Source organism: Mobula hypostoma, chromosome 2 (assembly GCF_963921235.1).
Source record: "Mobula hypostoma chromosome 2, sMobHyp1.1, whole genome shotgun sequence".
NCBI classification, from domain to species: domain Eukaryota; kingdom Metazoa; phylum Chordata; class Chondrichthyes; order Myliobatiformes; family Myliobatidae; genus Mobula; species Mobula hypostoma.
Window position 1 is genome coordinate 74081465 of NC_086098.1, and position 27767 is coordinate 74109231.

The 27767-nt window shown below is 47.0% G+C and overlaps 2 protein-coding genes across 2 annotated transcripts in view; both read left to right on the plus strand.

Annotated features, from left to right (window-relative positions):
• On the plus strand, positions 1-27539 carry LOC134341105 (kelch repeat and BTB domain-containing protein 11). Its single transcript, XM_063038867.1, has 2 exons — positions 1-460; positions 14648-27539. The coding sequence occupies exon 2, from the start codon at positions 14803-14805 to the stop codon at positions 16990-16992; it is 2190 nt and encodes a 729-aa protein (XP_062894937.1). The 5' UTR covers positions 1-460; positions 14648-14802; the 3' UTR covers positions 16993-27539.
• The window catches only part of myom2b (myomesin 2b), a 215749-nt gene that overhangs the window by 21709 nt on the left and 166273 nt on the right, over positions 1-27767 (plus strand). The gene's annotated exons all lie outside the window — the stretch shown is intronic.

A 27767-nucleotide genomic window follows, 5' to 3' on the forward strand; every position in this document is an offset into this window, starting at 1 on the left:
CCGTTTGCCAGTCCCACCCACTTCGCTCGCAACATCTCTCTGCAGGCGGACTCTCCTGTTTCACCGAGCCGACCTGCTGTGATCCGGGTACGGAGCGGGCGCAAAAGTGGAACGCACAGAACTCACGGGGGCTGCACTGATCTGGCTTCCAGCTTCTTTTCTTGCAACGGACTGTACGCCCCCCCCCCCCACCTCCTTCCTCCCTCCTCACTTTCTGACTGTGAGGCGCCAAGTGCCCGAGCAAAGGTGCAGAGGATCGAGTCGTTCAGCAACTGTGTCCGAGGGTGAGCGAGCTCCGGGTGCATGGAGGCGCCTCCCTCCCCGCTGCTGATGTTGGGACCCGGGTAACGCGGGTAAACTCTGCTCACTCTCGCCTCGTGTGCCAGCTCCCGTTCCCAGCCTTTTCTAGAAAGGTTCTGCAGGTCTGATGAAACTGATGGCGTCTGCACTTCGGCCTTGAGTAAGTGTCCTGATTTTATTCCTATCTGATTTTCTCTGCTCTTGTTTGCTAGCGAGCGTCGGGAGGGGTAAGGGGGTGAGCCTCTCGTTCTGTGGATCGCACCATGACAGCTACCGCCTGTAGCCTCTAACAAGCACCTCCATTCCCTCTGCGAACCAAGGGCGTATTAGACACTAATGCAGCGCCGGCTTTCGGAGGGCCTGCGACGTTTAGGAACAGACAATTCAAGATTGTTTAGTGTCATTTCCAGTACTTAAGTGTAAAGGAGAACAAAATAATTGTTTCTCCAGTTCCGGTGCAGCACAAACAAAAAGATGAAGGACACAATAATGAAATAACACAATAAATGCAAATACATATACATGGATTGATTTACGTCTCCTCCCCCTCCTCTTTCTTTCACCGAGACTTGCAGGCAGCCGTTGCCGCTCGGCAGCCCCCCGTAGCTGGGTTCCGTGCGGCGGCCGGGATTGTCGCTTGGCACTCAGTTCCTGCCGCAGATGCACCCTCCGCATTCATTCCCGCAGAAACCGGGAACACCCTCATGTCCAGTTTCGCTGCAGCGAACTCCCGGCCCCAGCGTCGCTGCAAATCCCCGATAAAAAAAAACCTGTTGTGTGAGGAAGATGCCTTTATTTATTTGCTGGGGATTGAACCGACACTCAGAATCGAGGGACGACCATTTAGAACAGGGAGAAAGAGGAATTTCTTACCAGAGGGTGGTCGAACTGAGGAATTCATTGCCACAGATGGTTGTGGAGGCCAAGTCATTGGGTATATTTAAAGCTGAGGTTGATAGGTTCTTGATTAGTAAGGGTGTCAAAGGTTGCGTGGAGAGGGCAGGAGAATTGGGTTGAGAGGGATAATGAATCAGCCATGGTGGCGCAGAGTCGATGGGCCGAATGGTCTGATTCTGCACCTTTGTCATATGGTGTGTGTCCGCTCAGAGGCTCGGGCCCATTGGTCAGACAAACCTGCGGGAGACGGTGCAGCGTCCGCCCCGCTTACAGAGCTCATGGGGCGCCTCGCCCTCTGCTGTATGGCGGTAGCATCCTTTCCCGTCTGTGCTCCTCTGATCGTGGGGTCTTCGCCCTGCTTTTACCGTGAACCGACTCACAGCGCTGCCCAACCCAGGGTGAGGCGGTGCTGGAAGAAGGTGTGTGTCTGCCTGTGTATCAGACGCTGAAGGCGCCCAGTCCTCCCGAGGCCGCGTACGGTGCACCTTTGGATTGTGATGGGACGCTCCAGTGTCTGCTCCTCAACCTCAGCGCCAGATGCAGAATCTCCTGAGAATTCAGGAAGGATTTCAATTCGGACAGAGCGCGCTACCCCCACTGTGCAATGTAAAGCAATCCTTTTCCAACCCTCACCTCCCCCCCCCCCACACACACACATCACTTCCAAAGTGATATCCCCAGTAACCACAGGTGTAACACCAATTCTCCTCACCTGTCCCTAGAGCTGTTCCCTCACCTGTCACAGCCCCTCACTTGTGAGCACACCCCTTGCTCACCTGTTCAAATATCCCCTTCCTCAGCTGCCCCCTTAACCCCTCGCTCACCTGTTCCTTCACCACTCTCTCAATTGTCCTCACACCCCTTCCTCACCTGTCCACTCACCCCTCCCTCACCTGTAAGACCCGAGAGCTTCTCAATACACAGGATGGACCGGACTGCTGATTCAGAAAAGTGAAAATATGGGGTCTGTGCTTCATGATAAACCCTTCGTAGTGCTCAGACACAATGGTCTTGTTTCAAATCCTGGAACAGCTAATGATTAAATGGCAACCATTCTACTTACCAAGAGAGTTTTCTGTGATCCTGACTGCAGTTTACCTACAATCAAAGGTGGGTGTTAAACAGGCACTCAAAGCAAACATGATCTTTTATATCATTGTCGGGGACTTCAATATGCTAAATTATCAGCAACATATAACCTACAGCACCGGGGGCCCAACACACTCAACCACTGCTTTACTCTAATTACGAATGCCTACCGTTCCATCCCTAGACTGCAATTCAGGATATCTGATCACTTGGCAGTCCTCCTACCTGTGTACAGGAAGGCGTGAATGAGAAAGGCTCCAATGATGACAAGAAAGAGGTGGTTGTGGGAGGCAGAGAAGCTGCTATGGATTTGCTTTGAGTGGGTAGACAGGGCTGTGTTCAAGGACTCATCAGAGGATCTGAACGAATACACCACAGTTGTCACAGAGTTTATAAAAACAGTCAGAACAAAATCATTCTGAGTCTGCCCCAACCAGATGCTCTAGATGAACCATGATATCCACAATCTGCTGAAGGCCACATCAGTGGCTTTCAGGTGTGGCAACCAATTAAGAGACAAGAAATCCACCTGCAATGTCCTGACAGCCATCTCATGGGTGAAGTGCAATTCCAGACCAAACATGAATAACTGAAGGATGCTGGACAGCCGTGGCAGGACTTGAACGTTATCACCTCTTACAAAGTGAAACCAAGCAATACAGGTGACAACAAGGCTTCATTCCCAGATGAGTTCAATAACTTCTATACTTGCTTTGACCATCAATACATGGAGGAATCTTCATGACCCCCCACAGCTCTTGAAAACCCTGTGATTCCAGTCTCTAGGATCCACTAGAGAACATCCTTCAGGAAGGTGAACCCATGGAAAGCATCCAGCTCAGATGGAGTACCTGCTCAAGTACTACAAATTTTGCTGATCAACTAGCTGGAGTGTTCAATAGTACTTTTAACCTCACACTTTGGCAGACTGAGATACCCACCTGCTTCAGACAAGCTTCAATTATAGCAGTGCCTCAGAAGAACATGCTAACCTGCCTCAAATACTATCATCCAGTAGCACTAATACCCACTATCATGAAGTGCTCCGAAACCGATCAACTCCTGCCTGAGAAGTGACTTGAGTCTGCTCCAAATCACCTAACAAATCTGCAGAAGATGCCATTTCATTGGCTCGTCACTCATCCCTGGAACATCTGGCCAGTGAAGAAATATATATCAGGATGCTCTCCATCAACTACAGCTCAACGTTCAATACCATCATCCCCTCAAAACCAATCAATATTCAAAACTGTGGCCTCAATACTTCCTTTTGCAATTGGATCCTCAATTTTCTCACTTTAGACCTCAGTCAGTTCAGGTTGGCAAAAGCATCTCCACAATCACTATCAGCACAGGTGAGCCACAAGACTGTGGGCTTAGCCCCCTGCTCTACTCATTTTATACCTATGGCTGTGAGGCTTAGCACGACTCCAATGCCATATTTAAGTTTGCTGACAACACCACTGACACTGGCCCAAACAAAGCTGGTGATGAATCAGCATATAGGAGGGAGATTTAAGAACTTGGCTGAGTGATGCCACAACAACAACCTCTCACTCAATGTCAGCAAGAACTAGGAGGAAATCGCGGCCCATGAGCCAGTCCTCATCAGGGGATCAGAGTTGGAGAGAATCAGCTACTAGAGGATCTGTCCTGAGTCCAGCGTGTAATTGCCATTGTGAAAATAACATGGCAGCACCTCTATTTCTTTAGAACTTTGTGAAGATTCAGCATGACATCTAAAACTTTGACAGACTTTGACAGATAGATGAGTGGTGGGGAGTATATTGACTGGTTAAATCACAGCCTAGTATGGAAACACCAATGCCCTGAAAAGAAAATTCTATAAAAGTAGTGGATGCAGCTCAGTCCATCACAGGTAAAGTCCTCCCCACTAGTAAGCACATCTGTACAGAGTGCTGTCTCAGGGAAGCATTATCCATTATCAAGGACCCTCACCCTCCAAGCCATACACTCTTCTCACTGCTTTCATCAGGAAGGAGTTACAGAAGCCTCGGGACTCTCTTCACCAGGTTCAATAACAGTTATTACACCTCAACCACCAGGTTCTTGAACCAGAGGGGATAACGTCACTCAATTTCACTCGCCCAATTACCGAACTGTTCCCATGATGTACGTTGTATATTTATTTGTTTATGATTCAACATTTTCCTGTAACTCAGGTCCTTAAGTCCTGGCAGCATTCTTGTAAGTTGTCTCTGCACTCTTTCAATTTTTTTGACATATTTCTGTAGGTAGCTGACCAGAACTGCAAACAATACTCCAAATTAGGCCTCACCAATGTCTTATACAACTTCAGCATAACACCCCAACTCATGGACTCAATTAACACACATAAACATTACTGGTAAACGCAGCAGGCCAGGCAGCATCTCTAGGAAGAGGTACAGTCAACGTTTCAGCCCGAGACCCTTCGTCAGGACTAACTGAAGGAAGAGCTAGTACGAGATTTGGAAGTGGGAGGGGGAGGGGAGATCCAAACTGATAGGAGAAGACAGGAGTGGGAGGGACGGAGCCAACAGCTGGACAGGTGATTGGCAAAAGGGATATGAGAGGATCATGGGACAGGAGGCCTAGGGAGGATGAAAAGGGGGAGGAAGAAACCTAGAGGATGGGCAAGGGGAATGGTGAGAGGGACAGAGGGAGAAAAAGGAGAGAGAGAAAAAAAAACCCATGGGCACCCCTATAGGTCCCTGCTATGCCTGCCTTTTTGTTGGCTTTGTGGAACAATCTATGTTCCAGACCTGTTCTAGTATCTGTCCCCCACTTTTCCTTTGCTACATTGATGACTGCATTGGCGCTGCTTCCTGCACGCATGCTGAGCTCGTTGACTTTATTAACTTTGTGTCCAACTTTCACCCTGCCCTCAAGTTTACCTGGTCCATTTCCGACACCTCCCTCCCCTTTCTAGATCTTTCCGTCTCTATCTCTGGAGACAGCTTATCTACTGATGTCTACTATAAGCCTACTGACTCGCACAGCTATCTGGACTATTCCTCTTCTCACCCTGTCTCTTGCAAAAATGTCATCCCCTTCTTGCAATTCCTCCGTCTCCGCCGCATCTGCTCTCAGGATGAGGCTTTTCATTCCAAGACGAAGGAGATGTCCTGCTTTTTTAAAGAAAAGGGCTTCCCTTCCTCTACCATCAACTCTGCTCTCAAACACATCTAAATCTCCCCCATTTCATGCACATCTGCTCTCACTCCATCCTCCCGCCACCCCACTAGGAATAGGGTTCCCCTTGTCCTCACCTACCACCCCATCAGCCTCCGGGTCCAACATATAATTCTCCGTAACTTCCACCACCACCAACGGGATCCCACCACTAAGCACATCTTTCCCTCCCCCCCCACTTTCCGCAGGGATAGCTCCCTACGTGAATCCCTTGTCCATTCATCCCCCCCATCCCCTCCCCACCAATCTCCCTCCTGCCACTTATCCTTGTAAGCGAAACAAGTGCTACACATGCCCTTACACTTCCTCCCTCACTACCATTCAGGGCTCCAGACAGTCCTTCCAGGTGAGGCGACACTTCACCTGTGAGTCAGCTGGGATGATATACTGCTTCCAGTGCTCCTGATACAGCCTTCTATATATTGGCGAGACCTGACACAGACTGGGAGATTGCTTTGCTGAACACCTTCGCTCTGTCCACCAGAGAAAGCAGGATCTCCCAGTGCCCACACATTTTAATTCCACGTCCCATTCCCATTCTGATATGTCTATCCATGGCCTCCTCTACTGTAAAGATGAAGCAACACTCAGGTTGGAGTAACAACATCTTATATTCCGCCTAGGTAGCATCCAACCTGATGGCATGAACATTGACTTCTCAAACTTCTGCTAATGCCCCACCTCCCCCTCGTACCCCATCCGTTATTTATTTTTATACACACATTCTTTTTCTCTCTCTCCTTTTTCTCCCTCTGTCCCTCTCACCATACCCCTTGCCCATCCTCTTGGTTTCCCCCCTCCCCCTTTTCTTTCTCCCTAGGCCTCCCATCCCATGACCCTTTCATATACCTTTTGCCAATCAACTGTCCAGCTCTTGGCTCCATCCCTCCCCCTCCTGTCTTCAAATATCATTTTGGATCTCCCCCTCCCCCTCCCACTTTCAAATCTCTTACTAGCTCTTCTTTCAGTTAGTCCTGACGAAGGGTCTCGGCCCGAAACGTCGACTGTACCTCTTCCTAGAGATGCTGCCTGGCCTGCTGCATTCCACCAGAAACTTCTATGTGTGTTGCTTGAAATTCCAGCATCTGCAGATTTCCTCGTGTTCATGTACTCAATTCTTTGATATATGAAGACTAATGTGCCAAAAGCTTTCTTTATAACCATATTTACCTGTGATACCACTTTCCAGAAATTATAGATCTATATCCCCAGATCCTTCTGTTCTCCTCAGTGCTCTACCGCTCACTGTGTAAAGTTGCCCTCCCAAAGTGTGACACCTCACACTTGTATGCATTGAATTCCATCTGCCATTTTTCAGCTCTTTTTACCATCTGGTCCAGATCATGCTACAAGCTTTGATAGCCTTTCTTGCTGTCCATAATGCTCCAGTCTTGGTGTCACCTGCAATTTTGCTGATCAAGTTTACAACATTATCATCCAAATCATTGATATAGATGACAAACAACAATGGACCCAGCACTGATCCATGCAGCAATCCACCAGTTACAGGCCTCCAGTCAGAGAGACAACCATCTACCTCCACTCTCTGGCTCCTCCCGCAAAACCAATGTCTAATCCCATTTACTACCTCAGCTTGAATGCCAAGCAACTGAATTTTCTTAACTAATCTTCCATGCGGATCATCTGCCTAACACACCTCTCACATGGCTCCACCACCCATCACTTGCCAGCTCTTGCCTTATCCCTTCCCCTCACCTCCTTATACTATCTCCCTTCTACCTTTTAGTTCAAGTTCTCAACCTAAAAGATTGGCTATCGATTTCCCTCCATAGATGCTGCCTGACCCACTGAGTTCCCCCAGCATTTTGCGTGTTGCTCCAGAATTCCAGCGTCTGCAGTCTCCTGTATCTCCATACTGCGCCACCATCCTCATTTTAAAAATATTATCCTTAAATATCTAGTTTTAAGTTTTTTCAGGGGATAAAATGTTAAAGGTTTACAGTTTCTATTTCTGCAGAAATGTCTTAAGTCTCTTCTATTGAGGTGGATCTCAGTCTTTTGTGTGCCCCGTGTCCAATGCATGTCACCAATTAATATGCAGTGTAATGTTGTGATTCACACTATATGGATAAAGGAACTGTGTTTCTCAAACTGCCAATGGTTATATTAACAGCGTCTGATTAATAGTTTTATGGTGAGAAACAATCTGTTCAGTTCCCACAGAGTCTGTTCTCAGCAGAGGGGTAGTGGTTTCAGTGGTTACTGAGATTATCTGGAATTTATCCACTTTAACTAATTCCTGCAGAGGCAGGGACTAAGGGATTGGGATTGCCGGTTAAACTTCTGATGTTCTCATTCATGGGGTAGTTGGCGTGGTTGTTTCCAACATGTAGTCACCATGGAACTGAATCGGTGTGTGTGACACTCTGCTGGGTTTCAATGGGGCACAAGATTCCCTGGGTGGACGGTATTGAGCTGTCTGTCATGGTGACTGTGATCTTTGACCATTTTCTCCTTGGACACCTTCCTCTCCTTGACACCTTGGAGCCTTCTTTCCAGCAGACATATGCACAAGGTCATCTTCTTGAGGCATCTCCTTCTGATGATGTTCCCGATGCTGGGAAGGCCCATGCCCATAATAGCACTGGCTGAGTTTACAACTCTCTGCAGCATTTTCAGAATAGAATCAGCTTTCATATTAGTCAGATATGTCAAGAAATTTGTTGTTTTGTGGCAGCAGTACATTGCAATACATAATAAAAACTATAAATTACAATAAGAAGTGTATATACAAAATTGAATTAAATAAGTAGTGCAGAAGAGAGGGAAAGAGTGTTCATGATGGAACTGGCTGAGATTACAACTTTCTGCAGCTTCTTCTGATCTTGTGCAGTGGCCCGTCCATACCAGACAGTGATACAACCAGTGAGAATGCTCTCCATGGTAAATCTGCAAACAAATTTACAAGTGTCTTTGGTGACACTCATCAACCACCGAATGAAATGTAGCCAATGCTGTTTAATTGTATCAACATGTTGGGCCCAGGATAGATCTTTGCAGATGTTGACAACCAGGAACTTGAAACAGCTCACCTTTTTCACTTCTGACCTCTCAAGGAAGACTGGTATGTTTTCCCTCAACTTCTTGTTCCTGAAGTCAATGTGATTTCTTGAAATCAATTCCTTGGTCTTACTCATGTTCAGAGCAAGGTTGTTACTGTGACAGCGCCTGACCAGCTGTCCTCTCTTGCTTCTGCATGTCTCCTCATCACCTTCTGAAATTCTGCCAATAATTGTTGTATCCTTGCCAAATTTATTTCTATCCTGTGCAGTGGCCCCTCCAAATTGTCAGTGTTTCTCATCAAAACCCTGCATCAGGACTGAGAAGGCAAATGGCCAGTCTGGGGGGGGGGGGTGCGCAGGGTGAATGGTGCCCAAGGTGGTGATTGGTAGACTGAGGGGCTGAGGGTTTTATGGATATATCACACTACCCCCTTTGTATTCACTTCTCTGTGCATACAACACACTACCCTTTGTTCTCACTATTCTGTGCACCCTGTGCACACACTAGCTCTTTGCGGTCACTATTCTGTGCACGACACACTACCCCTTTCTGTGCACACAATGCACTACCCCTTTGTACGCACTATTCTGTGCACAGTGCACTACTCGTGCCTCATCTTCCTCGTTTTAATCACAAAATAAATGTACCACTCCCTCTTCAGTCCACCTTCCAGTCTCACCCATTCCTCTCCACTCTCAGTCCTGATGAAGGGTCTCAATTCAAATTCCTTTTCTCTGCCACAGATGCTGCTCAGCCCACTGAGTTCTTCCATCTGATTGTCTGTTGCCTGCAGGACTTGGCCTCTGAGCTAATGTTCAGCACTAGATGACTCTTCAGAGGGTTTTCCCCTTTGGAGCGAAGGAGAATGAGAGGTGACTTGATAGAGGTGAATAAGATGATGAGAGGCACATTTCGAATTGACAACCAGTACCTTTCTTCCCAGGGTGGCAGTGGCCAGTATCAGAGGACCTCTGTTTAAGGTGAGAGGAGGAAAGTTTAGAGGAGGTAAGACCAGAAGATACAGGGGCAGAAGTAGGGCATTTGACACCTTGAGTCTGCTCCCTCATTTCGTCATTATGGATTTATTCTACTTCTTATCCCATTATCCTGTCTTCTCCCATAACCTCGGATGTCTTTACTAATCAACAACCTCTCAATCGCCACTTCAAATATACCCAATGACTTGGCCTCCACAGCTACTTGTGGCAAAGATTTACTACCCTCTGGCTAAAGAAACTTTTTCATTTGTATTCTAAAGGGACTTCCTTCTGTTCAAAGGTTGTGCCCTTTAATACTACATTCTCCCACAACTGGAAACATCCTCTCCCCTATCTACTCTGTCTAGGTATTTCATATTCGGCAGGTTTCAATGAGATCCACCCCCCCCCCCCACCACCACCCCACTCTTTCTTCTTAACTCCAGACAGTACAGTTCTAGAGCCATCAAATGCTCTTTATACATTAGCACTTTCTTCCCAGGATCACTCTTGTAAACTCCTCTGGACCCTCTCCAATGCCAACACATCCTTTCTTAGATATTGGATCCAAAACCACAAACACAATTCCAAGTGCAGTCTCACCAATACCTTAGTCCTCTCAAAATTAATGCTAACATTGCATTTTCCTTCCTTACCACTGACTTAACTTGGGCACCACAGTAGTGTAGCGGTTAATTGCTGCTATTACAGCTTGGACATTGAAGTTCAATTCTGATGTCATCTGTAAGGAGTCTATATGTCCTTCCATGGAATGCATGGTTTTCTCCAGGTGCTCCAGTTTCCTGCAACAGTCCAAAGACATGCAGGATAGGTGAATTGATCATTGTGAATTGTCTTGTGATATGGTTAGGGTTAAATCGGAATGCTGAGGTGGCGAAGCTCAAGGAGCCGGAAGGGCCTATTCCACACTATATTGCTAAGTAAAATAAGTAATTTTAAACCTGCAAAGGAACTTTAGGGAATCCTGCACGAGGACTCCAAATCCCTTTGCATCTCTGATTTCCAAATTCGCTATCCATTTAAGAAACACTCTTCCTTCTGCTAAAGTGCATGACCATATCTCAGAAAGGATGTGTTGTCATTGGAGAGAGTCCAGAGGAGGTTCACAAGGATGATTCCAGGAATGAAGTTAAAATATGAGGAGCGTTTGGCAGCTTTGGGCCTGTACTCACTGGAATTCAGAAGAATGCGGGGGGATCTTATTGAAACCTACCAAATGTTGAAAAGACTAAATAAGTTGGATGTGGAGAGGGTGTTTCCTATGGTGGGGGTATCCAAAACTAGAGGGCACAGTCTTAAAATTGAGGGCTGACCTTTCAGAACAGAGGAAAGGAGGGATTTTTTTAGCTCGAGAGTAGTGAATCTGTGGAATGCTCTGCCGCAAACTGAGGTGGCGGCCAATCCGTTGGTACAGTACAGTATATTTAAAGTGGAGGTTGATAGTTTCCTGATTGGTCAGGTAATCAAAAGGATATGGTGAGATGGCAGAGCAGACTCAATGGGCTGAATAGCCTGATTCTGCTCCTATGCCTTATGGTCTACACTGCCATTTCTTTGCCGATTGTCCCAATCTGTCCAAGTCCTTCTGCCGACTCCCTGCTTCCTCAACGCTACCTGCCCATCCACCTATGTTTGTATCATCAGCAAACTTGGCCACAAAGCCATCAATTCCGTCATCCAAATCATTGACATATGACATGAAAAGAAGCAGTCCAACATCTTTCAACCACTGAAGCCAGGCTAACCGCCTATAATTTCCTTTCGTCTGCCTCCCTCCCTTCTTAAAGAGGCTCGTGATATTTGCAGTTTTCAAGTCCTCTGGCTGATTTGCAGAAACTAGTGATTCTTGAAAGATCACTATTAAGGCTGCCATAATCTCTTCAGTTACCTCTTTCGAAATCCTGTGGTATAATCTGTCTGGTCTAGATGACAATCACTTTTAGACCTTTCAGCTTCCCAAACACCTTCTCCTTAGTAATAGCTACTATACTCATCTTCGTCCCCTGACATTCAAATTTCTGGCATGGGGTGCTGGTGTCTTCCATAGAAAAGACTGATGTAGAATACAGAAGGTGAAGGTGGGGTGGGGGTGGTTGTGGAGAAAGGTGACAGATGAGGGAGGGTTGCAATTTGGACATGAGTCTCTATGTAGGAACTGATTTGCCAGCGGGAATTGTTGCTTGGCCCGTTGTTAACGTATCGAAGTAAATCAAATTGCATGTTGTATATGTCACAATATACTACCTTGACATTCATTTTCTTACAAGCATTTACAGGAGAACAGAGAAATACAATAGAATCAATGAAAAACCACACACAAAGGCTGACAAACAATCAATGTGCAAAAGACGACAAACCACGCAAATAATTTTTTGAAGAAGTAAATAAATAATACTGAGAACATCAGTTGTAGAGTCCTTGAAAGTAAGACCATAGGTTGTGGAATCTGTTCAGAGTTAAGATAAGTGAAGTTTTCCATGGTGGTTCAGGAGCCTGATGGTTGTAGGGTAATTATTGTTCTTGAACCCCCAAGTCCAAGTTCTTGTTCAACTGTACACATGTATACCGCCAAAAGAAACAACATCCCTCCTGACTAAGGTGCACAACACAGTACATATACTCATACACATAAGGTAGCATTACCACAAGTAACAGGTATTTATGTGACAAGTTAAAAAGTAAACAGTAAAACACTACTGGCACTTAAACACAAAATAATCTGCAGATGCTGGGGTCAAAGCAACACTCACAACACGCTGGAGGAACTCAGCAGGTCGGGCAGCATCCGTGGAAACGATCAGTCAACGATCAGATGAAGGGTTCCAGCCCGAAATGTCGACTGATCGTTTCCACGGATGCTGCCCGACCTGCTGACTACTGGCACTTTGGTGGCAGGGAAACTTAGTGTTGTGAGACCCAAGGCTCCTGTACCTCCTTCCTGATGGCAGCTGCTAAAAGAGAGCATGGTCTAGACAGTGGAATCTTTGATGATGGGTGTTGCTTTCTTGTGGCAGCACTCCTTGTAGATACCCTACAGCGGTGGGGAAGGCTTTGCCTGTGTTGGACTGAGCTGTCTCTACTGCTTCCTGTAACCTTTTTCCAAGTTTATGAAGGAGGTATAAAGATAGTGCCTAGATCCATTCCTGTGGGATTGTTCTTCAGTAGTTTGGCCAAGATTTGTAACTCCCCCACTGTTAGGAAGGTTTCGTTTTGCACGTTCAAGTGTGGTGGTACAATTTTATTCAAGGTGCAACAGACAGAAATGGCATGTTTTATATAGTGTGCAGATGTGTGGGATGTGGGGGTGGGGTGTGGTAACTTCTGGGCAAATGCTGTTACTGCCCGTCACAACTCTCCAGACTGCAGAATCAAATTGCCAAATCGTCCCCTCCTACCTGGTTGCATATGCAAACAGATCAAGTTATAAACTGAGAAATCTGTCCCCACAATGGTTGCCACATTTACTAGTGAGCATGGCTTCCTGACAAGACCATAAGACATAGGAACAGTATTAGGCCAATCAGCCCATTGAGTCTGCTCTGCCATTCCATCATGGCTGATTTATTATCCCCCTCAACCCCACTTAATTTATTTATTCTTGTTTATAGATACAGCATGGTAACAGGTCCCTCTGTCTCATTTGACCAATTAACCTTCTTTCTGAAGTTCAGGTGCAAGTGCAAGTTCAGGTTTATTGCCATCTGGGGGTACTTATAAACAACCAAATGAAACAACATTCCTCTGGACCACGGTGCACCAACAAAACATATAGAACATAGAACAGTACAGGCCCTTTGGCCCACAATGTTGTGCCAACCCTCAAACCCTGCCTCCCATATAACCCCCCACCTTAAATTCCTCCATTTGCCTGTCTAGTCGTCTCTTAAACTTCACTAGTGTATCTGCCTCCACCACTGACTCAGGCAGTGCATTCCACGCACCAACCACTCTCTGAGTAAAAAACCTTCCTCTAATATCCCCCTTGAACTTCCCACCCCTTACCTTAAAGCCATGTCCTCTTGTATTGAGCAGTGGTGCCCTGGGGAAGAGGCGCTGGCTATCCACTCTATCTATTCCTCTTATTATCTTGTACACCTCTATCATGTCTCCTTTCATCCTCCTCTCCAAAGAGTAAAGTCCTAGCTCCCTTAATCTCTGATCATAATACATACTCTCTAAACCAGGCAGCATCCTAGTAAATCTCCTCTGTACCCTTTCCAATGCTTCTGCATCCTTCCTATAGTGAGGCGACCAGAACTGGACACTCCAAGTGTGGCCTAACCAGAGTTTTATAGAGCTGCATCATTACATCGCGACTCTTAAACTCTATCCATCGACTTATGAAAGCTAACACCCCATAAGCTTTCTTAACTACCCTATCCACCTGTGAGGCAAATTTCAGGGATCTGTGGACATGTACCCCCAGATCCCTCTGCTCCTCCACACTACCAAGTATCCTGCCATTTTTTTGTACTCTGCCTTGGAGCATACACTGCAGATAAATCAAAATACGACCATAAATAAGTTAATAAAACATAATTCAAAACGCAGTACAGGTTAACAGTAAACATCTTGCTGTCCTACTGACCAGACTTTGGGGTGGCAGGGTTTTCATTTACCTCACAGCCTGAGGGAAGAAGTTGTTACCCAGACTAGCAGTCCTAGTCCTGATGCTTCTGTACCTCCTTCCTGACGGTTGTGGGTGAAAGAGATTGTGGGATGGGTGGTAGGGATCCTCAACAATGCATTGGGGCCTTCGTCTGCAATGCTCTGGTGAATGCACAAATGGGGGGCGGGGGAGGTAGATCCCGGTGAAGTTCTCACTTATTACTATCCTCTGCAGTGCCTCGTGGTTCCATGCCTTACAGTTTTGTGCAGCTAGACAGGACACACTCATTGGTGCTCCTGTAGAAAGCTGTGAGGATGGGGATGGGGTGCCTTGCACGCACCAAACTCCTGAGAAAGTGTAGACACTACTGTGCCTTTTTGACAAGTGAGGTGGTGGTGTCGAAAGCACGTAATCTGGGCCCACGTGTGTTTCGAAAATCAATAGAGCGTCTACCTTTTACTGAGAAAGAAGATACTTTGAGCTTTCTTACAATGTTGAGAAATTAATTGCTCTTGTTTTTTTTCTGCAAATACAGGGGTATGCTTGCTGGTCACGACACAGCAGGCAGAGCGGAACTGGCTGGAAACCTTCTTCACGCGGAACCTGCGTTGGTACACCATCCATAAAGAGACACTTGGATGCAGGGAGAGAGGTGAAGAGTCCCTTGCCTAACAGAACGCACGCTGCCTGATGACCTGCCTTCAACCAGGAACGGCAGACATTCACCAACAGCTGATGGATCGCTACAACCGGGACTTCTCAGCTGTCTCGTTGCAGGGGAAGGAGAACTTGGAGACCCGGGTGCTGGGAGCGGCAGGGAACCCGTGCCCAGGACCTGACCGCGATGGGCTGCGGGGATGTAAGCTCCAAGACGGTCAGGCTCCAGTCATGGACGGCGTCGGCAGAGATGAAATGTTGGGACAGCGGAGTGGCGAGAGCAGATGCCCGGAACTTGGTGACCAGCAACAGCTCCACACAGGACAGCTGCGGGGAAGCAGTTGGCAAAGCACAGGGCAGGCATGCACCAAGGTGGGCACGTACCCGACGGCAGATGGGACCGAGCGAACAGATGTGAGCACGGATGAGGTGGTGGGCGAGGGGTTGCAGCACATCCACATCCAGGACCTCCAGCAGCAGGATGAACGGGAGCCCGTTCCTGCCACTTGCGGCTTCAGCTCTTCGCTCTGCTTCGCAGCGGACGGGGGCGAGCAGGAGGCGATGGTGGAGGCGGAGGATGGGGGAGAGCAGGTGGTGGACAGCCAGCGACAGATTAACAACGGTGGGCTGCAGGAGGAGGGGGAGGCACCTCACTGGAGCCTGGAGCCGAGCGGAGGGCCAGGAGACGCGACAGGCAGGGGCGGGAGCGCGCACCCCGAGCCCGATCTGGTGATTGAAGTGGCGGGCTGCCGGATTCGGGCGCATAAAGCGGTGCTGTGCGCGCGCAGCGAGTACTTCCGGGCGCGGCGCTCGCGGCAGGTGGTGCGTGTTCGTGGGGTGGGCCTGCCGGCCATGCGCGCGCTTCTGGACCATGCCTACGGTGCGCAGCTGCGCGCACCCACGGTGGACGGCGGGGAGGACGTGGATCCTGAGGGAGCGGCCGCGCTGCTAGCCGCCGCGCATACACTGCAGATGCCGGGGGCGGCGCGGGCCGCGGTGCGCGCGCTGCGGGAGCAGCTGGGCGTGCGCACGTGTGGCCAGCTGCTGGCGCTAGCCAAGCGGCAGCGCGTCCCCGAATTAGGCGAGCTCGCTCTCAGCTACATGAGCGACCACTACCTGGAGGTGCTGCGCGACCCCGCCGTCTACGGCCGCCTGAGCGCCGCTGAGCGCGAGCTGATCGTGAAGCGCAGGGAGTCCGGTGGCACTGGAGTGTGCCGCCTGGTCGCAGCCGAGCTCAGCGACGTGTACGAACGTTCGGGAACGGGGAGTCGGCCGGCCAGCCGGGAGAGCAGCCGCCCGCAAAGCCCGTGCAGCCCAGAGCGCCCTCCCGAGCCGGTCGAGGGCGGGGACGCGGACGCGCGTTGGCTCTACACCCTGGAGGAAGACGCGTGTGAGTGGCGGAGGTTGAGTCGCGTGCCCGCGGAGGGGGCGACCGGGGTGCGCGGGACCGCCGTGTGCGCGCTCCATAACTACCTCTTCCTGGCGGGCGGGACGCGGGGCCGTGGGTCAGGAGCGCGCCCCTCCCCTCGAGTTTTCACTTTCAACCCGGCCACTGGCGACTGGGCTGAGGTGCGGGCCATGGGCCAGGCGCGCTCCCAATTGGCACTGGCCGCCCTCGACGGGCTGCTTTACGCAGTAGGCGGCGAATGCGTGCTCGGGGTCGAGCGCTACGACCCGCGCGCAGACCGTTGGCGTGCCGTCGCCCCGCTCCCGCGCGGCGCCTTCGCCGTGGCACCCGAGGCAGTGGCGTGCGGTGGTCGCCTCTACCTGACCGGGGGCTCGCTGTCTGGTCGTCTGCTAACATACGAGCCGCGGCGGGACGAGTGGGAGGAGTGCCCGGGAAGTCCCGGAACCGGGACTGGGGGCCGGGTGGCGGGTCTCCTCTACCGATCGCCCTGGCTCTACCGTCTGGAGTTGGACCGCGAGCTGCGCGCCCTCGGCTTCCTGCGCTACAACACGGCGGCGCGCCTTTGGGACCGTCTGGGGTTGGCGCTGGGTCCGGGCTCCGCGTTCCCCACCCTCACCCAGCCCTTCCGCTGCGCACTGCGCGGACCCAGCCTCTACTGCGTGGGGCGTGTGTCCGGGCTCCGGATGCGGATGCCTGGAGACATGGGCGACGGGGGTGAGCAGGGCTATCGACCCCTCCCCGGCTGCCCCCAGGCACAGGGGCCCCTCGCCCCCGTCTTTCTGACCGTACTCGAGAAGCCGCAGGAACGGCCGTGAGATTGTGGGATCCCTTCCTCTCTCCACTTCCCCACTCCTTCTCTACTCCTCACCGCTCTGTCTCTCACCTTCCACATCCCCTAGTCCCACTTTTTACCCCTTTACTCACTCTTCTCTACCCATTTTCACCCCGTCCTCCTCCCTCTTCTCTACCCATTTTCACCCCGTCCTCCTCCCTCCACTTTCTCTCCCACCTCTCTTCCTGTCTCCCCTTGACCCCTTCTTCCCCTTCCCCCATTTAACCCCCTTCAGTTGTGCCCCCCTCAACCCTTCTGCCCATGCTCTGAGACCTAGTAGACCTTTTCTTCCCATGCAGTGTCCTGTGGGAGAAAGTGGGCCAATGAGGGGGATGGTCTGTCCCAGGCGTTACTGATTAACTCCATCTGATCCATGCCGTTTCTCTGCCATGCAGACTATACCACATCTGCAGCCCTCACTTGAGTGGGTTCTCAGTCAATTAACTGAAGGGCAGAAGCATTTTGTGCAGCACTGACACCCAAGGCACACCTTTCCCATTTGGGAATTTCCTGGAAATAGAACTAAGTGGTAGAGGTTTAAAACTGCCAAGTGAGGCTTTTGTGACAAACAAAACGAATTAACTCATATTGTGGGCAACTGGGTTACTGAAGGAGGATGTGTACGGTTTTAGTTTCTCTCTAGAGTTGCAGGTTCAATGGTGCACATGCCATGAATATAGTTAATGTGTAAAATATGGTTGGCATGGACTGGTGGGGTCAGAGGGCTATGTCTGTGCTGTATTGCTCTATGACTATTATAGATAGGTAAACCTCAATTCCTAGACCCCAAACCCAACACAGTCATGACAGCCTCATAGGTAATGTCACATCGTGTCTTCAGGAGGCCGCACTCCAATTCCTCAAATTCTCACAAGCAGCTGTCACAACTTGTGCAGACCATTGGGGGACCTTTCCAAGGAAGGGAACAGAGTGGTCTTGAAACAAATGTCAGTCTGATTAAAGGTTCGTTTTATTTGTCTCACACACATCAAGCCTTCAAAACATTCAGTGAAATGCATCATTTGTGTCAAAGACCAAAACAGTCTGAGGATACGGTGGGGGCATCCCGCAAGTGGGTCACCACACTTTCGGCACCAATGTTGCATGCCCACAACTTACTAGCCCAAACCCATAAGTCTTTGGAACGTGGGAGGAAAGCAAAGTGCTGGGAGTAAACCCACGGGGTCACAGGAAGGTGAACAAATTCCTTCTACTCTATCAATGCCTCTGTTATTGCTTTATTACTTGTAATTTCATGGTAAAACTGACAGGAATGATGTTCAAGTTTGGACTTTAGCACATGAGCCTATTAGCCAAAGAACAAAATTGTTGTTAAGGCTGTATTCCGCAGGAATATTTTACTGATTAATTCATAGCCAAAGTTAATGTGTTGACTAAAGTGTTCTAGGGTCATACAGCATGCAAACAGGCTCTTCAACTAGTCTATTCTGACCAAGTTGTCTACTTAAGCTGGACCCATTTGCCTTCATTGATGCCATATCACTCTAAAATATGTCTGTTTAAACATTGTAATTGTGTGCATCTTTATCACTTCCTCTGTCACTTTGTTCCATATACCCAGCACCCTCCATGAGGGAAAAATTTGACCCTCAAGTCCCCTTTAAAAATTTCCCTTCTCACCGGAAACCTACGCCCTCTCATTTTAGACTACCTTACCCAGGGAACAAGAATGTGACCATCCATCTTATGTATGCTGCTCATGATTTTATAACCCCCTCAGTCTCCTACACTCTAGGGAAAAGAGTGTCAGCCTATCCTGTCTGTCCTTATCAGCCAAGCCTTCCAGTCCCAGAAACATCCTTATGAATCGTTTCTGCACACCACCACTGCCTCCCCTCCCAGCTTAACACATGACGAATACCAGGAAGCATAATTTTAAGTTGATTGGAGGAATGAATGGGGGGAATGTCAGAGAAAGTTTTTGATACAGAGAATGGTGGTAGAGGCAGATGCATTAGGGACAATTAAGAGACTTAGATAGGCACATGGATGATAAAAATTGAAGGGCTAAGTGTGAGGAAAGGGTTATATTGATCTTGGAGTAGGTTAAAATGTCAGCACAACATTTTGGGCCTACAGCAAGGATAGAACATAGAACACTTCAGTGTTGGCAAGGACAGAACATTACTGTGCTGAAATGTTCTGTGTTCTATCCTTGCTATAGCTGGGAGACCAGAACTGGACACAGTATTCTAAGTTGCATTATTGATTTCACTTAAGATGTCAAGGTTTACTCCTTGTCTTTATCTTCTAGTATGGTGATTATTTTGTATTCATTCTCAGTTATTGCCAGGCAAATTTGTATTTTTGGTTCGGTGGAAAACAGATATCCTAATGTTTTGTGCTTTCTTCTCCATTTCACATACCATTAGTTGACCCACTGAGTCAAGGTAGAATCTAACTCTCTGGTGTTGCAAACTCATAACTCTGGTAGGTCTTTATCTTAATCTGCATCTGAAGTTATACGTACAAAATGCTGGAGGAACTCAGCAGGTCAGGCTGCATCTATGGAAATGAATAAACAGTTGTCATTTTTGGTCCAAAAACCTTCTTCAGGACTGAAGAGGAAGGAGGAAGACACCAGAATAAAAATGTGGTGGGGGAGGTGAGGGAGGAGGCTAGCTAGAGGATGATAGGTGAAGCCAGGTGGGTGGGAAAGGTAGAGGGCTGGAGAAGGAATCTGAGAGAGGAGAGTGGACCATAGGAGAAAGGGTAAGAGGACGGGATCCAGGGAAAGGTGATAGGTAGGTGAGAAGAGGTAGAAGGCCACTGTAGGGATCAGAAGAAGGGAGGGGGAGGGAAAGGGAAATTTTATTTTATCGGAAGAAGAAATCGATATTCGTGGCATCTGATTGAAGGCTACCCAGATGGAATACAATATCAGGATCCGTTCCTGGGGATTGGAGGGTAGCTAATGTTATCCCACTTTTTAAGAAAGGAGGGAGAGAGAAAACAGGCAATTATAGACCAGTTAGTCTGACATCAATGGTGGGGAAGATGCTGGAATCAATTATAAAAGATGAAATAGCGGCATATTTGGATAGCAGTGGCAGGATAGGTCTGAGTCAGCATGGATTTACAAAGGAGATACCATGCTTGACTAACCTTCTGGAATTTTTTGAGAATGTAACTATGAAAATGGACATGGGAAAGCCAGTGGATGTAGTGTACCTGGACTTTCAGAAAGCCTTTGATAAGGTCCTACATAGGAGGTTAGTGTGCAAAATTAGAGCAAATGGTATTGAGGGTAGTGTACTGACATGGATAGAAAATTAGTTGGCAGACAGGAAACAGAGTGGGGATTAATGAGTCCTTTTCAGAATGGCAGGCAGTGACTAGTGGGGTACTGCAAGGCTCAGTGCTGGGACCGTAGCTATTTATAATATACATTAATGATTTAGATGAAGGGATTAAAAGTAACATTAGCAAATTTGCAGATGACACAAAGCTGGGTGGCAGTGTGAAATGTGAGGAGGATGTTATGAGAATGCAGGGTGACTTGGACAGGCTGGGTGAGTGGGCAGATGCAGTTTAATGTGGATACATGTGAGGTTATCCATTTTGGTGTCAAGAACAGGAAGGCAGATTATTATCTGAATGGTGTCAAGTTAGGAAAAGGGGAAGTACAACGAGATATAGGTGTCCTTGTTCATCAGTCATTGAAAGTAAGCATGCAGGTACAGCAGGCAGTGAAGAAAGCTAATGGCATGTTGGCCTTCATAACAAGAGGAGTTGAGTATAGGAGCAAAGAGGTCCTTCTGCAGTTGTACAGGGCCCTGGTGAGACCACACCTGGAGTATTGTCTACAGTTTTGGTCTCCAAATTTGAGGAAGGACATTCTAGCTATTGAGGGAGTGCAGCGTAGGTTCACGAGGTTAATTCCCGGGATGGTGGGACTGTCATATGTTGAAAGATTGGAGCGACTGGGCTTGTATACACTGGAATTTAGAAGGATGAGAGGGGATCTGATTGAAACATAGATTATTAAGGGATTGGACACGCTAGAGGCAGGAAACATGTTCCCAATGTTGGGGGAGTCCAGAACCAGAGGCCACAGTTTAAGAATAAGGGATAGGCCATTTAGAACGGAGTTGAGGAAAAACTTTTTCACACAGAGGTTTGTGGTTCTGTGGAATGCTCTGCCTCAGAAGGCAGTGGAGGCCAATTCTCTGGATTCTTTCAAGAAAGAGTTAGATAGAGCTCTTAAAGATAGCAGAGTGAAGGGATATGGGGAGAAGGCAGGAAAAGGGTACTAACTGTGGATGATCAGCCATGAGCACAGTGAATGGCGGTGCTGGCTGGAAGGACTGATTGGCCTACTCCTGCACCTATTGTCTATTGTGTTGCTCCTCTGCCCCAATGGTGGCTCCCTCATGGCACAAGAGGCAGCCATTGACCAATGTCAGGTCATGAATGGGAATCAGAATTAAAATGTTTGGTCACAGAGAAGTTCCACTCTTGGTGGATGAAGCAGCGGTGCTCAATGAAGTGGTTCTCCCAATTTACGACAGGTCTCACCAATATAGAGGAGGCTGCCTCAGGAGCACCGGACACAACAGATCTGCAGATGAAATGTTGCCTCACCTGGAAGGACAGTTTGGAGCCCTGACTGGAGGTGAATGGGCAGTTGTAGCACTTAGGCTACACCTGCCCAGTCACAGGAAGGAAGGGAGGGACAAATGGACAAGATCATCGTGGAGGGTGTGATTTCCTATGGAAAGCAGAGTGGAGCATGGAGGTAAAGATATGTTTAGTGGTAGGATCCCTTTGGAGATGGCAGAAGTTGTGGAGCTGGTGTGTTAGTTTCAGAGCCTCATGGGGACAAGGAATTATCACTGTTAAGATGCTGGGAAGATGGGGTGAGTGTGGATGTTCAGGGGATGGAGGAGATGCAACAGAGATGAAAGAACTGAGAAAACGGACTAGCATTTTAATAGACATAGGGTGGGAAGGGGTCATCCATTTATAACAGAAGTGAGGAGGAATTTCTTTAGCCAGAATCTGTGGAATTCATTGCCACGGGCAGCTGTGGAGGGCAAGTCATTGGGTATATTTAAAGTGGAGGTTGAAAGGTTTTTGAATAGTCAGTATGTCAAATGTTATGGGGAGAAGGCAGGAGAATTGGGTTGAGAGGGAAAATAAAACAGCCTTGATCAAATGGCCGAGCAGACTTGATAGGCTGAATGGCCAATTTCTGCTCCTATTTAGCTTCCTGAGAAGTTTCAATCTGGGTATGAAGTTTCCTGAGATGAGCGATGTGGCTGGGTGATGAATTATTCCATCCCCACCTCTACATTTCAGTTGAGGGAAAGGAAGCATAGGCCCAGCTTTCTGGAGGTGTCCACTTGTAACAATTCCTTCATAACAAAAGTGAATGATGAATCAGACATCAGTGGTTGAGGTTTGAGAAAGGATCAGAGTTTCTGGAGAGGAAGAGGTAGAATGTTACAGTCAAGTTGTATGTGATGGGAAAAATGACAAATGTTGATTGGAAGGCAAGAGAAGAAAACTTTATAAGAATCCCAAAGGTCCAAATTGGTGCATTGATGTTCATTTGTTTTAATAACAACATGATGATTGATTCGGTACTGCTTGGTTACCTCGTTAGCCTGCTGTCCATAAATCTTGTCATTACATTTATTCCCCAACTTTGTAGATTTAGAAATGTTATACTTCAGTAGTTCAGATTCACTTGTACACTGAAAAATACAGTGAAATGCGTCATTTGCGCTGACAGCAAAAGCGACCTAAGGACGTGGTGGGGGCAACCTGCAATGTCACCCCACATTCCAGTGCCTACAGAGCATGCCCACCATGTTCAGTAAAGCTACACAAGCAACAACAGCAACAAAACAAAAACAACCACAGTAAAACAAACGAGATAATCTCCAGATGCTGGAAATCCAAGTAACACCCACAAAATGCTGGAGGATTTACAGGCCAGGCAGCATCTACGGAAAAGAGTACAGTCGACGTTTCAGGTGGAGACCCTTCAGCCGATTTTCTCCAGCATTTTGTATGTGTTACAATAAAACAAGCCGCCTTTTCCCTTCTTCCCCCATCACAAAAGAAATGGCAATGTTAAGATGAACATTGTGTGCAACTGTTGCAGTACACTTAATATAAGTAGGCCTTCCCACTACCACCCAGGAATCAGGTGGTCACGAGGAAAGGCTCGGGGTTGGTGACTAAATGTAGATTTTAGACCATAAGACCACCACACATATAGGAGTAGAATTAGGCCATTTTGACGAGGCATCTGAAAAACAGGAGAGTGAACAAATTGGGGGGGAGGGGGCTATTCAAGGAACTGGAATAGGGGACTAAAACAGCCGAATCCACTACTGCCTAAAGTAAGGCTATTCTTCAATTCATGTTCACCACAGTAGAAGACTTGTTGCACAACAAAAGCCTAACAGTTTCATAGGAAAAATCCTATATCCTTCCTGTTATTTTACAATATCTTTTGTTATTCTTTAGATCCAAGTATGCAAGTCTCTGCTGAACCACTTCCTCTACCAAATCAAAAAGAGGTACTGTGCTGCAGTGTAGAATTTTGCAGTGTAAACAAGCATTTGTACTGGACATTTTCATGGGTCAAAAATACTTAGATACTTTGATACTCAGATTTATTTTAATCACTATTTACTCATCTCCCAGTTTAAGGCTCGTCATAGACAGCTGGCTTAGACATTACAGCTTTTATGTTTTGATCTTTTCTGCAACCACCCCATTTAATGGTCTTCATTCAAAATACCTTGACAATCCGTTCTGATCTTCATTCTTTAGTTATTGTTTTACCAGTCACAATGAAACAGTTGATGCTGTGTACTCTCTACAATGCTGTGTTCATTGCTGACAAAAGCCCAGAGTACGGCACCAGCAAGCGGCAATACAAAACTGTGACTGTCTTTTTTTGTCCAGTATGCTGGCAGGAAATCTTGTAGCTGTGGCAGAGTTGTCAGTATCCATCAGCAATACTTTTATGTATAACGTATTCAAGGGAAGCCTTAGTTAAATGCAGATGTTAACAACATTAGAATATTGTGTTAAATGATGTGGAGGGTGCAGAAGAGGTTCACCAGGATGCGGCCTGGATTAGAGGGCATGAGCTATAAAGATAGATTGGCCGTACTTGAGTGTGTGCTCCAGAGGCAATTGAGAGCTGATAGAGGATTATAAAATTATCAGGGGTTTGAATGGAGTAGGCAGAATCTCTTTCCCGGGGTAGAGGACATACAGTTAACAAAGAGCATAGAAATCTACAGCATATTACAGGCCCTTTGGCCCACAATGTTGTGCCAGTCATGTAACCTACTCTAGAAACTGCCTGGAATTACTATACTGCATAGCCCTCTATGATGGGAAAGGAAAGGTTTAAGGGAGGTGTACAGGGCATGTTTATTTTTACACAGAATACTGTAGTAAGTGCCTCGAACAGGCTACCAGGGGCAATAGTGGAACCAGAAATGATAGCGGTGTTTAATAGGATTTTAAACTGACATCGTGCAGGGATTTGGATCATGTACAGACAGAAGGAATTTAATTTAATTTGCATTGTGTTTAACACAGGCAGGTCGAAGAGCCTGTTCCTGTGCTGTACTGTTCTGTGTCACTATTGTTTGTCGGTGTCAAAGCTTTGCATTAATCATTACTTGAATAAGCGATGATTATGTGGAATGCAATGGAATAAATTACATACACTCCTACTGTAGTTCCTAAAAGCCATTAGAGCCGTACTAATATGGAACCCATTATTAGGATCTAATGCTTTCCTGACATATATGACAAATAAACTTCCTTGGGCTTCCTGCCGGATGCAGATATCGATTTTAACCAAAGTTTCAATAGCAAACTCTGCTATCTTCATCAGGGATGCCAGCTTCCCCTCTGCTGAAGGTGGCAGAGTTTGTCATCGAAGCATAGGTTAAAATCAATACTTGTTACCCGACTGGAAGCCCAAGAAGAGTTTATTCAAACCCATTTTTGATTGTTCTGACATCTCTATTTTTCCATTTTGTTAATAACAGGGGCTTTCCAGCCAACGTGTTCTCCCCAGTCACATCACAATTTAATGGAAAATATCTGCCAATTCTACTCTAGATCTATTGTCCAATTGTCTAACCACAGTCACCTGAGAACTCACCAATGGACAGCCCCTTAGCAGAGCATCATACTCAACTCAAGTAATCGCACTGCTACTATTTTCCAATTTCACTTCATGTTCAGGTCCTCCCCAGGTTAAGGCAGGGCTTTGTTTCTGTCAGCTGTTTGTATCCCTGACAGTTTGCAAGTGGGAAGCGCAGCCATGAGCTGGGTTCCCACCTGGTAGAAGATGGCAGCCCGAAAGCAGCTGGCAAACCCCTTCCCACCCACTCTCCCAGATACTCCTCATACACATCAGGCATTTTTATACCGGAGAAAACTTGGATCCCATCTTCACATTCAGAACTACCTAACCAGGATTTTAAGCCTTGTATTTTGAAAGTTAAAGCATTTTGATGTTTTGCCTCTAACAATCTGTTTCTCAATGGCCGACTTGGATAATCATTGCAAGTGAGCTTTAAATCCCAACAGGTTAATATCTAACCAAATGGTGTTGCCTTAATCAGAGCGAAGCCGTTTCTGGTTGACTCCAGATCAGAGTTCACCTGCACAAGGAGGACTGTAGCAGTGGCGGTCAGTGAGGCTCCAGGTGGTAGGCAAGGCCATTACTACAGATAACATGTAATGTGCTACAGCACTACTGCTAGTTCAATACAAGCCAGTGATTGAAAAAATATATCCTTCACAATTCAGAGCTTAGGTAGTAACCTCACATCTGAAATTAAATCTGCCCTGAATTTCTTTCACAGTTTGTTATTCACCCACCATTTGCTTTCTCAGTGGACATTATTACTTTTCTACAAATAGATGTTCAGTTCTGTAGTAATTTTATGTATTGCACTGTACTGCTGCCACAAATGAAAAAAAAGAAATTTCATGACCTATATGAGTGATGATAAACGAGATTCTAATATAAGTCTCTCTTGGTGACTGGGAATAGGAATGGGGTTGGGAAAAGTTGAAGGGGAGGGAGCAGGAAGCACCAGAGAGACATTCTGTAATGATCAATAAACCGATTGTTTGGAATCAGATGACCTTACCTTGTGTCTCAGAGCTGGGTGTGTCTGCAGCCGTTCTATCCTCTGCCTTGGCACTCCTTCTCTGCCACCTATCCCACAGACCTCGCATGGCGCTGCACCCTCACTGTTCCCAACATCTTTTGCTCCTGTCAAATTTACAAACTCGCTCTCTGCTCCACGTTGACAAATACAGTACTGTACAGAAGTCTCAGGCATCCTAAGACTTTTGCACAGTACTGCTCGTGCTATTGAACATGAAAGGAGTTGTCACAAGATGGAAAGGAAGTGTGACCAGTATTGCTGTTGTAAATGTTGTACAAGCAAGCTGTGGAACCCTGAGATCGATGAAGCTCCGTACGGCAGAGGATGATGTACCAGAGGGTACGAAAAGCGAATGTTAGCACACGTGAGAGCATTATAATACTTGTGACTCTGTGCTAGACGATGTTTGTAGATAGCATGCATATTTTCCTATGGCACTGTCCCTACAACCAACTGCACACAATGCCAGATAAGGCCTCAGCATGCAAGTAGAGGCAAATCCTCGGACTTCAGTCACGAACTTATTGTTCACCTGTGTGGTGTGCGGCTGGCCACTTCCAGGTGACAACGAAAATATCTCCATGTCTGGACTTTTTAAACTGACAGAAAGAAGCATCTCTGATATTCTGATGATCAAAATTTTATTAATAATATGCGATAAATAACTCAATGCTATAACAGATGACCTTGAAGGTGGGAAATGCGATTCAATCTCACTGTTAATGGAACAGGATGGGAGAAGAAAACTGATTCACCTTTCCCCAACTTCTCTTGATTATTCTGTACCAGACTAGCACATTTGTATAAAGCTGTCCTTTTAAAGCATTGACCTATGTAAAACAGGGGAAGCAAAACTATCACAATCTAGAGTTAGTAATGATGATTGATCTTTCCTTGATTTTACAGCACAGCATATTTCAATGCATAGAGTTCTGTTTACAACATTCCCTACCAAAAGCAAAAAAAAGTTATTTAGTAAGAGAACATTGATGTGTGCAGTATAGTGGATGCATTTGCAGCTGTATGCTCTGGTAACTCAGTCATAGAACACGACAACACAGAAACTGACCCTTTGTCCCATCTAGTCCATGCCAAACGCATAATCAGCCTAGTCCCATCAACCTCCATATTCCTCCCATCCAAACTTCTCTGAATGTTGAAATCAAACTCACATCCACCATTTGTGCTGGCAGTTCATTCTGTACTCTCAACGCCCTCTGAGTAAAGGTTCCCCCTCATATTTCCCTTAAACATTTCACCTTTCACCCTTGTCTCATGACCTCTAGTTTTAGCCTCACTCAATTGAAGTGGAAAAAGCCTGTTTGCATTTACCCTATCAATACCCCTCATAATTTTGTATGCCTCTATCAAATCTCCCCTCGTTCTCCTACACACCAGGGAACGACATCCTAACCTATTCAACCTTTCTCTATTACTCAGGTCCTCAAGTCCTGGCAACATATTTGTAAATTTTCTCTGTATTCTTTCAATAACTCTATGAACTCTTGGTAATCTTTCTATCCCTAAAAGACTCGATGGGACATTGATAAATTACCTGGATCATGTAAAT